General features: G+C 48.4%; 1 protein-coding gene across 1 annotated transcript in view; it reads right to left on the bottom strand.

The window, feature by feature from the left end:
- Window positions 1-14,287: 14,287 nt before the first annotated feature.
- The window catches only part of MARCHF4 (membrane associated ring-CH-type finger 4), a 157,668-nt gene continuing 156,601 nt past the window's right edge, over window positions 14,288-15,354 (bottom strand). Inside the window, exon 4 of the mRNA XM_065413769.1 lies at window positions 14,288-14,649. Within this exon, the coding sequence (XP_065269841.1) occupies window positions 14,288-14,649 (362 nt within the window). The remainder of the gene's footprint in view (window positions 14,650-15,354) is intronic.

Here is a 15,354-nt window from a genome sequence, read left to right as displayed (position 1 = left end):
CTTACATAACCCCTTTTCATTTGGGTCTGATAGTCAAACAGGGTTGGCTAGCCCCAGGCTCCAAGATCCTTAAAGGCAGACCGCCCCGTTACAGAGGCACTCCCCTAATGTTGAAAAATCTGGATTAGTTTTAATTTGTATCTTCCAGTACTGACCGTTTTGGGGGATGGGTGGTTGCAATGGTGGACTCTGCAAAGCTTGTCATGTGTGATTGACTCAGTCTGACCCTGGCAAAGCGATAGCACTCATTGATCTGGTAGGTCTCTCCACCTCGCTAACATGTCTTTCCATCTCGCACTACTACGATTCTATATAAACCAAAGTTGTATGAACTCAACAGGGCTTTGAAACTGTAAATACCAGGACTGTGAGCCCTATCCAAAGCCCATTGAAATATTCACATTGTCTTCAGTGGGTTTTAGAACAGGCTCTACAAGAACTCTTAAAATTTTTAATTTGGCCTACTTCTTGACCTATTTTGTCAGTAATAATGTAGATCGTTGTCAGTCACGTCCTTCAGGGAGTGATATCCTCTGGACACCGGACAGTAGCTTGTCCTATCATGCCAGGAATTACTGCCTGGAAAAGGTTGTAACCTCTGGATCAACATCAAGTTTTTCTTTTGCTTTGAATCCACAGACCAGGGTATTATTTTTAGGGGAAGTACTCACCAGGGTAAATGTGTTCACACTGGGCTGGGCTTTGTAGGCGATGGAAATCCCAACTCAGATCTAGAACTGTATATTGCAAATTGTCCTCATCTTTACAATGGTGGAACAAAGCCCCTGGATCTTTGCCTGTCTGAAGCCTGGGATATTCAAAAGCCAGATCTGAGTTTTGCAGCTGGAGCCCACAGCATGATGGTTTGGCACAACTCTTGTTTCTTTTCTAGGGAACAGTATCTGAAATAACACTCAAACCTCCCCGTTGTCTTGACAATCCTTTATCTCCTCAGCAGCTAGTCAACATTTTGGATTCCCCAGGCTTCTAAAACCTGCTGAATTTGCAAAGATTGTGGTGTATTGCAGCCTGCAGAATGCAAGGCCTTCCTGCCTCATCGGGGAGAAAGTTTGTTTCGGTTCTCATCAGAGGCACAACCAGAATTTTCCCAAGGAGGGGGCCCAAGAGGTGCTGATTTTGGAGGGGGAGGGATCTTCCTAGGGCTAAGCATGTGACGTGGGGGTAGGTAGGTGGGGCTTCTCCTTCTAGGGACCATCTATCTCCTGGAGCCCCATCAGCCCCAGGCTCCTCCCACCTTTCCAAGCCCGGGGTTCCCACCGTAGAGCCAGGGTCCCTAGGCTGGATGAGTGGCCTGTATCACTCCAGCAGCTTTGTTCTGCGGACTCGGCCGCCCCAGCAGCCGCAGAGGAAGCTTAGCAGCCTGGCCTCTCTCAGCAACTCCATGGTGGGGCGGCACTGCTGTGGACAGGGCCCAAAGCACACAATCCCGCACACAATGCCTGTGCCACAGAGCTGCCCAGCCATGGGAAGGAGCGGGGGCTGCCGGGGATGCATATGTTCTCTGCAGACCCCTGTGGGGTGCATTTCTGGGAGGTTTGAGTCCCAGGCAGGGCTAGGCAGACCCGTCACAGCCTGTGCCCCTAACCCTGATTGGAGTCTATGGCCAAGGAGGGGAAGGACCTGGGCACTCTCCCTCATTGTGCTCCTGGTCCTAGTGGGATGATAGCTCAGTGAAAAAGACATTATATATGCACGTCTGCCTGGGCTTCCCAGAGTTCAGAGAACCTTACACTGTGAAAAATCGATTTTTAAAAGGTTTTCAGCCCTCTAACGGGGTGCCCGCTCCGCTCCTCGCAGACTCAGGGACACTCCAAGCGGGCAAAACTCCCAGGATCTTTATTTGTGTTTGTTTCCCACCACCAGTTTCCTACTATATACAGGCTATTTACAATGGCTTGGCCTAACACAGGCCTGACCAGCAACAGCGTATCCGCCTCCTACCTCTCCCTGAGCCTCCTGGTCTCCGTCCCCCTTTTCATTCACTGCCTCCCAGCCTTATAGCTCCTGTCTAATGAGGCTGGCAGGTGCAGTCAGTGATTAGGCAAACCTAGGATATTTACCCAGCCCCAACCCGTTCCCCCTGATTGGGGCTGGGGTGGCAGGAGCTGATTGAGGCTTCCCCAGCAGCACCCCACCTCACACCTCCCCCACTTAAGCAACCACCGTGGGGGAGGCCTGCTCTGGCCCCTTCTCCCCCTGCCCGGGAGGTTGCTCTGGGGAAGCCCACTGCCGCCCACTGGGAGATCCCCGGGGTTGGTCCATCCCCCAGCCACAAAAGGCTGTGAACTTCTGGGCCAAAGCTTGGGGCCGCAAACTTCCGTCCACTGGGCCGGCTGAAACTTTTGCTGCAGACAGTCCCATCCAGTCCAGGACTGCCGCCTTCACCACCTCGTAATCTTTGGCCTGTTCATTACTTAGGGCCATGTAGGCCGCCTGTGCCTCTCTGGCCAGATAGGGGGCTAGTCGCAGGGTCCAGGTCGCCTTGTCCCATCCGACGCCCATGGCTACGCATTCAAAAGTACACAGGAAGGCGTTGGGGGCGGGGGGGGGCATTTTAGAGAGTCCCAGCCCTGGCGCACGGTTGCCATCACCTCCCAGGGGACTCACCAACAGTGCAGGAGCGGCTGTTGTACACTGGCCTGCTCCCGGATGAATTCCTGGAGGGTCTTTTGTTGCTCGGCCTGCCAGGCGAGTAAGGCCTGTCTCTCTGCCTGGTGAGACTGCTGGAAAGCCTGCAGGGTCTTCGGCAGCTCCTCCTGCTGCTTAGCGAGCCACAGCACGGTGCCCTCCATTCTCGGATTGCCACTCTGTGGTCGTGGCTTCAGATCCTAGACAAGCCCCCACGTGTAACGGGGTGCCCGCCATGCCCCTGCGTATCCAGTCCCTTGGCCCCGCTGCTCATGGACTCAGGGACACTCCGAGCAGGTGCAACTCCCAGGCTCTTTATTTGTGTCCGTTTCCCACCACCAGTTTCCTACTATATACAGGCTATTTACAATGGCTTGGCCTAACACAGGCCTGGTCAGCAACAGAGTAGCAGGCTCCTACCTCTCCCTGAGCCTCCTGGTCTCTGTCCCCCTTTTCACTCACTGCCTCCCAGCCTTATAGCTCCTGCCTAATGAGGCTGGCAGATGCAGTCAGTGACTAGGCAAACCCAGGCTATTTACCCAGCCCCAACCCGTTCCCCCCGATTGGGGCTGGGGTGGCAGGCGCTGATTGAGGCTTCCCCAGCAGTGTCCTGCCACAAGCCCTAGCTGGGCTCTGTGGAATGAGTGGATGGCAAGTAGCCACATCACTGCTGGAGCTGCCAACAGGGGTCAGTGGCGGGGGGGATGGACACGTTGGAGAGGCAGGGTAGGAGACATTTGATTGACTGCTACCTGTGCTCTACCCAACGCCTCAGTTCAGAGCCAGGCGCTGTGTGTTTTCACAGCACGTAATACAGTGAGGGACTTGATCCTGACTGGGGCCTTTGGAGCTTACTGCCGTAGAAATAAATAGTAGTAAAGAGCCCCATCCTTGCTGCAGGGGCTCGGTGATGTGCCGTCCCTGTTCTCGATCATTGATCACCAACCCCATCCTCACCGCAAATACTTCCCTCCCCACTGAGCGCCATCAGGCACTGGCAAGCCTTTTTCTTTCAGTGTCTGAAGAGATACCTGACATGATTGCTACCATGAACCCAACAGCATCGTTCCACCGGAGTCCCCCTGCAACCAGGCACCCACGTTTCATGTATCCACTATACCCAGCAGCGGCCCACCTTGTCGTCTGCAGGGGACTGTCCTTGAGACCCGTCTTTTTCTCTTAGTATGAATGCCTCATCCTCTCCATTTCCATCCCATCTTTCATTCCTATACACTCCAGGTTCTTATCCCTCACCCCATGACAAATCTCTCTCACACACACTCTGCCTGACTCTTTCTTGGTCAACAACCCCATCTCCAACTTCCTTTCCTCAGCAAGATGCAGGAGCTGGTGGTGACCTTCTCTCCTACCTCATCCCTTTGGGTCAGTCTTTTTCCCCTATACATGACTGTCCCGTTCTGGTGGGGAGGGGGCAAGGGACAATGGCCTTCTTCTCTTGGCTCACAGAACTCTCTGTTCTCTTCCTACTGGGCTGTAACGTGGCTTCCATTACCATCGCTCGCTCTGGGCTGCTGGAGCGCCTCACACCTGATCTTGGCTCTCCAGCACTGGCTGCTCCTGGTGTTGTTGCTGGAGGTGGAATTACCGCGTCTCCTTCTCCTTTCTGCTGTGGAGCCTCCCAAGGGCCAGTCTTGCCGGCTTCTCTACCACATCATCTCCTCAGCCTATCATTGTCACAGACAATAAAGCCCATTCCTCACCCCTTCTCCATTCCTGTGTCTTCTCAGTCCCCCTTAGTCATGCTCACCTTCCTGTCTCCCCCATCCCTGCCCCTCCTTTCCCCTCACTGTACCTGGCCTGCATGGCCACCTAGGTGCATTGTTACCATTTCTCTTTTGAACGTCATGGCTCTTTCGTTCCAATCCATTTTTTGTCTTTCACTTGCTCTCTTTTGCTCCATTCAACCCTCCTTTCCACCTCTTGCTTTAAATCATTTTGTGAGACTTTATTGGGAGGGACCGACATAAAAACGAATGCCTTTGTATCATAGCCTGCTCAGTGGAGAAATGGTCTCCTTCAGGTTCCAGCGATTGACTAAATGGCCGTGTTTGTGAATGCTAAATTCACTTAATGACATACCTTCCCTGGGATGCCCTTGTTCCAATAAAAGATATTACCTCACCCACCTTGTCTCTCTAGCCTAGGGACTAATTCTGCTACCTCTTAGTTTGAAAACTCATTGGGGGGAGACCATCTCTTTATTCTCCCTGCAGAAGGTCCTGCATGCCTACAGTGGATGCTGCTAAGATGTCAGCATTTACCGGTGCTTGCCACACAGTGGTAGCTGAGCTTATCATAGTTTTCCCCTGTATTTAGGAAGTCTCCATGTTATCTCTGTAGCAAAGACTGGCAAATGTGGGCTTTTTAATGGCTTCCACAGTATGGACTGATTAAACAAATGATAAATCATAGCAGGTAACAATTGTAATAAGGACAATAATGCCTCATCTTTATTTTTTCAAATCCTCTGAATGAATTGTTGACCTCAGTTTGGCATGTGAAGGCAGACGACAAAGGCCACTGGATAAGGTCCCGTGTGAATCATGGAAAGAAATAAAGAGATTTTTATTGACCAGGAATGGCAATAAACAAACAAGGAGGAGGTAAATTTCACAGTGTGTATTACAGGTTAACAGAGAAGGAGAGGAGAAGATTAACAGAGTCTTTCATTTTCTTTTTTTTTATTATGTATATTTTCATTAGAAAACAACCTTAAACACCTAAGAATAGTTTTCTAATAAAACACCAGCTCATGAAGAGCACTTAGAAGTTTCCATTTGGGATTCAGGAGACTGACAGGACAGTAACACAGTCAGAATGGTCATTCCTTGGGGCAAATCCCTCCCTTTTGGCTGAGTTTTAAGCCTAACATTGCAGCCTGCAGTTCCCCCTTGGTTCCTGTTAAAAATCAGGGTTCCCAAACCCACAGAAGTCTCCATAGAGACTCTCTAATGAAGTGTTTTCATATGGGCACGCAGTTTACTTTCATCACTTTGTGGATATCATGATTCATACAGGGCCTTATTAAAGGACTTCAGTGATTCAAGAAGGGACGTGTCATCCCCGGGACAGATCCCTCTTTAGTAGAGGATCAGATTGCAGCCCTCCTGAGGGCCTTCAACGGGACTAAAGTGTGATTCAGAGCAGTTGCAAAATTAGCCTATTTGTTGTAAGTACACATGAACGGGGCTGTTGTGGTGGGGGGCGGGGGAAGGAAATGCCTTTTGCTTTCCCCCCTCTGGCTGCTCTCTTTCTTCCCTCCTCCTTAACTGGGTAAGGATGAAAGTCCTGAACTGGGTCAGCGTATTGCAATGTGCCTGTCCGTTAGCTGGTGTCTTCACGGCGATAAAAGGGGGAGGTTTTTACCTCAGGGTAACGGTGTAAGCTATCCCGAGGTAAAAACACAGTGAAGACAAAGCACTTTTACCTCATGATAAAACTAAAGTGCCTTCTCTTCACTGTGTTTTTACCTCAGGATAGCTTATGTGCATTACCCTGAGGTAAACTCCCCCCCTCCCCCACTGTTTATAGCAGTGAAGACAAAGCCTAAGAGTGAAGCTGTTCCAGATTGGAAAGCCAGGCCCCACCAGAGAGAGGTTCTGTTGGACACACCAGTTTAAGGGAAGTGGAGAGATGTTTGTGTCTCCATCAAGGAGAAGGAGGGCTCTCCATACCCCTTGTATCAAAGAGCTACTTTGCCATTCAGTGTCACTGATCCTCACATTGGAGGGGCCAGTGAGGATGAGGATGTGATGGGTGAGAGGAAGGAAGGAATAAAAACTTGTAAGATCCAGGGCAAAATTCTCCAACCACAGATTCAGAGAACCCCCCAATTTCTCTCTCTCACGAGATCAAAGGCACAGGCAGTTTTAGGTCAGCTGGAGTTGTGCACACCGTTCTTGTTCAGTTGAAAACTGACTCTTGAGAGCGGAGCTGGGGTAAGGAGATTTGGTGGGCTATGTAGCTATCATCTTGTGTGGGTAGGAGAGGAGAAACCAGAGCCACCAGAACAGGCAACAGAAAATTTACAGGGGAAAAATGAAAAGCTGGGTAATCAAGGGCCTGCTGTGCTGAATGGAACTGCTCCTCTTAGAGGTAGCTCTGCTAGCATCTTTGAACACAAAAAGGGTGGATCACATAGAGGTGGTATCCAAGTTCCTGGCCCCTAAAGGCCTATGATGCTTTTGATGAAGATTGGTGTCAGGCACATGCTGTTTGTGGGGATGAATACACTCTCCCATCAGTAGAGCTTTAAGGATCTCTGACAGCACCCTTTACCGCAGTTGGGTGACACCTGGTTTTTGTAGTTACCAGTGCCCCTCTGGTGCCCGAATAAAAATACTTCCTTGACTTTCATGATACTTTTGAACCACCTTGACATCACTGCAAAGGATGCTGGTGTGACGTCATCACAAATGACGTTTTGATATCACCACCCTCCTGCGATGGCACAAGGCGAAAGGTGCACTTGCTGGTTTATAAAGCCAGTGAGCGGTGAAAGCAGCTGCCGTCATCACTGGTGAAAACACTTCGGATGGACACAGGAACACCGTTGCTGGCTTTGACCACCACTCGGAGGAATTCTCTGGTCACTTGGTGGAAATCTGAGCTCTAGGAAGTCTCTGTGGCTTTGGAGGCCACCGTTGCTCAAAGACTGGGCACTGGACAGGCAGCAAAATAAAAATAATATCCTTGTTTTGTTCTGTACAGAAGGCCTTGGTGTGTAGCAGTAACAAAATGTAGTGAACAGTCTCTCCTTACTGCTTGGCTCCTTTTTTGTTTATTTATTCAGTTCTCTATGCTCTGAATAACATCATCTTTCTCAAGAACACTTGGAAGAGCAGGTTGCTTATAGGGGTAGGTAGTAAACAAGCTGAAAACAACACTGTCAATGTGGCATAGAAAAAAATCTCCCTTATTCTTGCCCCATGTTCACCTCTTGTCAATAAACTTGTGACTTGTATGGTTCCAAGCGTTTGTGCTTTCATACCTTTGTGCTTGCTTGAGTATGGCTCAGATAATTTCAAGGGGCCTTTAGTCTATGATCCACTGCACTTCAAGTCCCAAGTATCTCTCTCTGTCTGTCTCACACACACATTGAGTGAACATTTAATCAATGATTGGTCAAGAATCCCATGCAAGGATTTCTTTTCTCCTTCTGCCTGCCTAGCGCAGGGGTAGGCAACCTATGGCACGTGTGCCGAAGGCAGCACGCGAGCTGATTTTCAGTGGCACTCACACTGCCCGGGTCCTGCCCACCGGTCCGGGGAGCTCTGCATTTTAATTTAATTTTAAATGAAGCTTCTTAAACATTTAAAAAAATCTTATTTACTTACATACAACAATAGTTTAGTTATACATTATAGACTTATAGAAAGAGACCTTCTAAAAACGTTAACATGTATGACTGGCATGTGAAACCTTAAATTAGAGTGAATAAATGAAGCCTCGGCACACCACTTCTGAAAGGTTGCCAACCCCTGGCCTAGAGTAAGGTCCTGCATTGTTCTATCTACCTAATTAACTTCTGTCAAGACTTTTCTTTTTAGGTTCAATAAACTAAACATTCGTTCCTGGTTGTTTTTTCCCCCTCTCAAGAAGAGTAATAGTTTTGTAAACTTGTAATTCTGGTTCTGGAAGAGGAAACTTCAATCTCTCTTCAAAGAAGAAATTCACCCACTGAGTTGGAGGTAAGTTGAATAATGAACCAAGATATTTTTGATGTTTTTGTTAACAGTGCAGAAACTTGATGGTCTTTTCTACTTGTATACAGTGTGATAGATGTCAGATCAGACACTGCTCCATCAACTATGCTGTGTCAAACTCACATCACTGGAAGCCATCAAATGGTTACTATTGTAAAGGAAACCATTGCTTTATTCAGTACATCTCCCTTAAGCGTTGAAGTGGAGGGAGATGGTCAATACAGTAGGTTCCTGCATTAGTTGTTTATCTCTGGATTCTAATGTGCTTTTGGTCACAAGTGCTGGTTTCAAAACACTACAGATATTTATCCATGTTGCACAATCATCCTATAGTTTATGCTGTAGGTATCTCTGCTCATGAGAAGCTGCAGTCTGGGCAGGCAGGTTTTGCCACAGAGCAAGAGATCTGCACTGGCAAAAGGAATTTGACAATGCGGGAGTGGAATAGCAGGGAGTGCATCAAGTCATAAGTGGGGCGCATTGATACTGGGGGTTAGGGTCTCCTGGCACTAACTATTAGGGCAGATGCACTGCTGGTCCCAAGGAATCAGTCCCTCTGGATAGTCCAGTGTTTACACTGATTTTCCCTCACTGTGCGTAGCTGACAAATGCTAAGAGGAACTGCTGGTAACATGCTGGCATTATAATGAAATGGGAAGAGGAATTAGTTGGCTCACTGGCCTTGTGCTCTCAGCTGCAATGCAGGAGTCCTGGGTTTGATTGCTGGTCCCATCTCTCTGGATCCATGGGGTGGCAGTGCTATGGAGGCAGCTTGCTTATATCCTGAGTGAAGGTGAGCTACCTCCTTGAATACTTTGTCCTCCTGGTCAGAGATGCTGCATTACGGCATTGTGCTCTCGGTGTCACTCACCCTGTGGTGAGATACCCAATGCCCTACAAGACATGCAGCATGTCCATTGGAAAAAAAATCATGCCTCTCCCTTGAAAAGAGGGCCAGCTGGCAACTGTACGTGGGCAGCGGCCCTCAAGATGGTCTCCAGCCGATGGCTTTCTCAGCCAGAAGGAGGTTGGCTGTGATATGGGGCCTACTGGAGGAATTGGGGTTTGAAGGAATCCTCAGGGATCTGGCAAGTCTGAGGAGGTTTGTTCCTGTTTCCCTGAGTGAAAATACAGTTAGTAGCTAATACCTTTCCTGGCTTTACTATTTCTTCCCCATACAAAAGATTGGCATCAGTGTCCCTGATACAGAATAATGCCAGAAGTACGCATCTCTTGGGACATTTGTGGCAACAGTGATGTGCTCTTCCTCAGGGCCTGGCCACAGGTGCAGGACGATACAGGTTCATCTTCAAGGCCCAGTGTAGAAAAGCACAGGCCTAGCGTTATTAAAGCAAGGCAAAAGGGAAATTCAGTCATGTGTCTTGAGAGCCAGCCCACCAGTGCTGACATTTGAAGCGGGGAATGGAGTGTTTTATTGGCTTTCTGGGCTTCACAACCAATCTAGTCCTGTGGGAGCTGATTGGCAGCAGGAAACTGTGAGTTTCAAAGTGACTATATATTGAAAAAACAAAACACCCCAAGGGCTGTGAGTCCTGATCAGAGGGGGTTCAGAAGAAGCAGAAGCCTCTTAGACCCCCTACTACAGTCAAAGTGTGTGCTTGTGCTCTGGTGGAGGAGGTGGGAGGAATGGGCTTGAGGGTGGGTGTTTGGTGGAGAGACTGGAAGACCAATGGAGGCTTGTGGCCCCCACCGAAATTTTGGGCGCAGAGGATAGAATTGAGAGAAGTCCCACGGAGCAAAACCTCTCCAAAAAGGCAGTAAGTGACCCATCAAAGCTGACAGAAAATCAGGAAACTGTAACAAAATGTGAGAATTAGCAGGACCACGAATCATTTCAGACCCCTCGTCTCTCCGTCAGCTGCCTCTGACTGTTTCACCATGCCATGAAGCACAAGAGCACAGGAATGCCCGATGGGGGTTTCGCCCCTACCCCACCCCGAGAAACAGCCGTTGAGTTCTTTGCAAACAGCATTATCGGAGGGAAGCAGCGTTCGCTGCCTTGTAAGAATCAGGTTAAAAATACAAATGAACTCTTTGACAACAAGGCAAAGTGAAGAGTACTTGAAAGAGAAGGTAAGACGAGCAGTGACATGTGGGTGGGGCGATGCCAGGGAAGGGATGCCTTCCATAGAACAGCTTTGTGTAGCTCTGTTACCTTGTCCCTTCTGCCCTCTGCAAACCCCCTCCAGTCCACGGTGTGTTTTGCATGGCTCCATTTTTGCAGTTTTTATTGTCCTGCGTAGGAACAGAAATGGTGGGATGGGGAGGAGAGGGGGGAAAGGGAGGAGAGAAGAGCGCATTCTGTCATGGAACACAGATGCTGATTGCTATTGCTGCCATCCTCAGAGACACTCCGAAAAATAATAAAACCCCCCCAAAATGTGCACTCATCGCTCTCAGACCAGCAGCCTAAATGTTCATAAACTCAGAAGCACTTTGCTCAGGAATAAACTGCTCTGAAAACAGAAGTTCCAATTACACCTGGCTTCTAGGAGATTGTGCGGGTGGTGGCAGCCCTCTGAATGAAAGAGAAGATCCTGACCGCTAGTTCAAACAGGAATTATTTTGGGGCAGTTCTCTGGCCTGTGTCATACAGGAGGGCAGACTAGATGATCACAGTGGTCCCTTCTGGCCTTGGGAGTCTATGAATGTGTGCTTAAGAAAGTGTTATAATTAATTTCCAACTTCCTTTAGCTAATGTCTTATCTACCTAGGTACTTAAGTGCTCCTTGTCACCATAGTATCTGATGCCCAGTCATTGATGAACTTGGCAAGCCTGCAAGTTCTGTTCATTTGGTTTGGCTATTAAATAGCTGAAACAGGTCTTTGATTCTTAAACCAGAAGGTCACTGTCTCTGAACCTTGGCTCCGTAGCATCATCAGTAAGCCAAACAAGAGGACTTTCCACCCATGAGGGAGGCTGCGGCCACTCAACAGCACAGACCCAGATAGGCCAGTTGTAACTGGAAAATGTATTTCTAAGCACATTGCATGGAAAACACGTGTATAGAAAATGTTGTAACAAATCCATGACCAAGTAGGACCATGTGGTTGTCACTATGCTGCACATTACAGCCACTCAGAATGTCATGCGACAGTAGTGGTGGGACTCAGACAGCACCCTACCACTTCAGAAAAAGGGGACTCTCTGGTAACAGTGTAGGGGCTATGATACACCGAGCTGAGCAGTTTGAAATTTGTCCAGCAAAGGGCAGTGGGTGCTCCTTCCTGCTAACCAGCTCATTGCTCTCTATTTTACACACACTACCTTATCATGTAAATGGGCTTTGCAAACACTGAGTCTCACAACACCCCGGTGAGGTAGGTAAGTATTATCATCCCCATTTTGCAGATGGGGAACTGAGCCAGAAAGTTTAAGGGACTTGCCCAAGGCTACAGAGAGAGTTGGTGGCAGAGCTGGAGTGAGCTGACTCCATTCTGTGCTCAGCCCACCAGGCCACGCCTCTCTTTCATGGTGAGATGTGCTTCTGACCTTATAAACTCCCAACCTGCTAACCCCAGTGAAAGGAATTTGGTTTTCCTTATTACATAATGGGAGTTGGAGGGGCATCAGATGACACTACTGAATAGTATGTCTGACAACCCCCACCCCGTCAGAGCATCACAAGCGGCCATCTTTTGTGACAAGGACACTGCCCTTTGGAAAAGCCCCTGGGCACGAAAAGGCTGCTGTGTTCCCTTGCTTTAACCAGACTTTGCCGCAGGAGCAGCCCCATAAGAGACATGCTCCCGACAGCACCTTTCAGAGGTCATCAAAACAGCCCCGACCCCAACCAAAAGCACTCTTTGGTAGACAGTGAGATAGGTCAGCGCTACGGACACTGGCCTCCCAGCAATCATGTTTGTTTGCCTGACTCCTCATTTCATCAGCTGTCTTGGGATTAAGTCTTATCTCCGGGCAGAGCTCAACTCGGCTGGGGTTTCAGAACCCACACGTCATCTGCCATAAAGCCACCTGTTCTGTTGCATTCTGATATTCAAAGGGACACTGTCAAGTAATGGAGGCCCAAAAATGTGACCTTCCTTAAAATGCTTATCTCTTCTGAGTGCTAAATTGCTTTCAGGCCTGGGCGCCCAGAGTTCATCAGCTAAATCCATATGTAGAGGCATGAATCAAAGTGAAATCACATGAATCAACTCCCATGGCTCCAAGAGAAGCTGCAAGAGGCGCTCAGATACCATGGTGAAGGATGGTAATACAAACCCCTAAGACAGGAGACCCCCAGCGCAGCTGAAAATCAGGCTGCTTTCGTTCATCTGCTTACATATGGGTTTTGGTGGCTAACTCCAGGCACTGTGGCATTAGTTATTTTTGATTTGCTGTGCCGTTGCTCCAAAACCAGTTAACACTCCGCATTGTCATGGTTTCTGCTCTTCTGCGCCCTCTGCTACCGCAGCAGCTATGCTAACAAAACAGCTCTGTTCTCCAGGGCTGTGATGCAGCACCGTCAGCAATGCTGGGGCACATGAAAGTAAACAGGGCCCAGCCACATCTGACTTCCTGCTGCAGTAGACGGGGAGGAGAGGGGCAGGGTGGGGGAGGGCACAGTGGGACAAGGGCCTGGCCAGGGAAGAACAGTGTGTGCCAAATGGAAAAGGACAAAAATCAGTAGGGAAATAATTTTTATTTTCAAGCTTTTAAGAGAATATGACAAACGATGGCGAGTAAAAAAGCCCCTAAAAACTATTTAAAAAGTACTTGACGGTGTCCCTTTAATACCCACAAATGATTCAGCCATTGTGCATTGAAAGAGGATGTTTCTGAAGAGCAATTGGTACTTTTCTGGATAGCTCCTAGAGAAGGAGACTTATTAAAAGCATAATATATTCACTCAGGGACTGTGCTCCCTCTTCAGACTAAGTCTTTGTTAGCTCATCATTTAGTCTTTTCCACTCAGTCGTTCAGCAAACTGGATATCAAGGGCTTAACCTATAAGATTGAGTGAGACTCTCTTGCAAATTGAGCAGCAGGGATATAAAGATAAAAAAAACCCTCTCTTATGAGAGTCTGATCACAGATGCAGGAGAAAGCTGTGGAGATGGGATTGGCCTAATGTAATCAATTGGGGGTGATGGGGTATGAGAGGAAATTAACCCGGAGCAACCCCCTTTCTCAAAGTCTGCCTGGAGGATGGTTTTTGTGAGCGGGAAGGTTTGAATGTGGGATTTGGGGTCATCGGACCAGTGCTTGTGCTTCAAACACCCACACCGCATTTGTACAAACTTTGCCAAAAAAAATGTCTGTCAAACCCTCTCCCAACGCCATTCTCCAAACCCCTTGGCGATTTTTTGTTTTGGTGAAATATGGACTTTTTTTTTTAATATTAAAACTGAAAAATCCCCAGCCACTTCAGCGGCAATACTCTATCGCAAGTAATCCAGGGCTCCGGAATGATTTATGAAACAAAGCGATGACTCAGATCCCTGCTTAACACAATCTGAAAACTCCTCCGAATACGTCGCTTCCGTCATTCCCCTTCTGTTTGTAACCATCCCACACTGTGTGTCTGTGTGCGTGTGGGGTGTGTGTGTGTGTGTGTTTGCAGAACATTACCCATCCCAGCTAATAGAACTTGTAAGACATGCTAATACCGGCTGTTCCTCTACTTCCCCAAACTTCCACCTAGTCAGTTGTTAGTCCGTATTGCACTTGTTTTGTTGTTGTTTTTTTAAATAATATTGACTGGCTGGAAAACGTTAACCTCTTTAGCATGTGTGTGCAGCTCTGCCTCCACCTTCTTCCTCAGTTGGCCAAGCGCTGCTTATACGCCTTGTGCAGCTACCCAAAAAATTAAAGGCACACCATGCTTCTCCACTCTTGAGTTCTTTGTCTCCTCCACTTCGCGTTAAGGCCTCCTGAATTCCATCACTCAGACTGTTGTGACCCTCATGACGAGCTCTCTGTTAGTGCTAGACTGGCTTCTCTGTTCTTGAGGCCTCAGCTGGCTGAGTATATGCAAGATGGTGTAAGCACAGTGGTGGTCAGACAGGGTGCCGGTGGCGTGGCTAGTGCCCCGGACCCCGTTGTCGGCTGGAGCGGAGTTGCTGGCTGTACCACCGGTGGAGGACGAATGGTTGGTTTGGGAGGAGGTTCGGAGGTTTGTCCTGGTCCCTGTTTTTTGGTCCTCCATGTCTTTTGTTTTGTCATAGTTCAGCACTTTCCACTGCTGATTTACCGCCTGCCACCTTTTGAAAATCCGGTAAACCGAGGGCCCTTCGTGAATTATTAGACCTGGAGGGAAGGCAAAAAAACCAAGAGAAACTTTAGAGAGAAGCTGTAAACAGCTCAGCATCACTCCCTCTAGCTGCCTGCTTAGTGGCCCGTGAACACAGCTCTCTTGGTCAGCGTGCATTCTACAATAAATCAAGGTTTTTAATTACTGACTGGCAGAGCACAAGTCCTTCTGCTCAGCCGGACCGCCTTCCACCTGAATTAAACAGATCACAGTTTGATCTCAGCAGTCAGCAAACAGGTCTTACATGCTGCAGGATGGCTTATTCTGTACAGCACAACAATATCCCTTTACCAGTGCACCTCTTGGTTTGATCCACCATACATGCTGTTGGTCATGACTCAGCTGAAAATGTGCGCATGGGGGGTGTAACTGGAATCTATGTTCTGTGCTGACATCACATGTATGAGTAACTCAAATCTAGCCGCATGCATAGCAGCAGAAGGGCAGTGGGTGTCTAGTGCCTGGAGCACAGGGTCTGGAAATCAAGACACCGTGGTTCTATTCCTGACTGTCACTGACTTGCTGTGTGATCGCAGGAGAAGGACTTAACTTCTGTGTCTTGGTTATGTCATCTGCAAAATGAGAATAAATGATACGTACTCGTCTTTGGAGAATGCTTTGATATTGATGGATGAAAAACCATGCAAAGTATTCATCATTAGCATTTGCACTAATATTGTGTCTGGGACAGGGTGTGTGTG

The sequence above is a fragment of the Emys orbicularis genome, chromosome 11 (genome assembly GCF_028017835.1).
Source record: "Emys orbicularis isolate rEmyOrb1 chromosome 11, rEmyOrb1.hap1, whole genome shotgun sequence".
Lineage (NCBI taxonomy): Eukaryota > Metazoa > Chordata > Testudines > Emydidae > Emys > Emys orbicularis.
The sequence above is the reverse complement of the archived record's forward strand: the minus strand, read 5'-3'. Positions and strand labels throughout refer to the sequence as shown.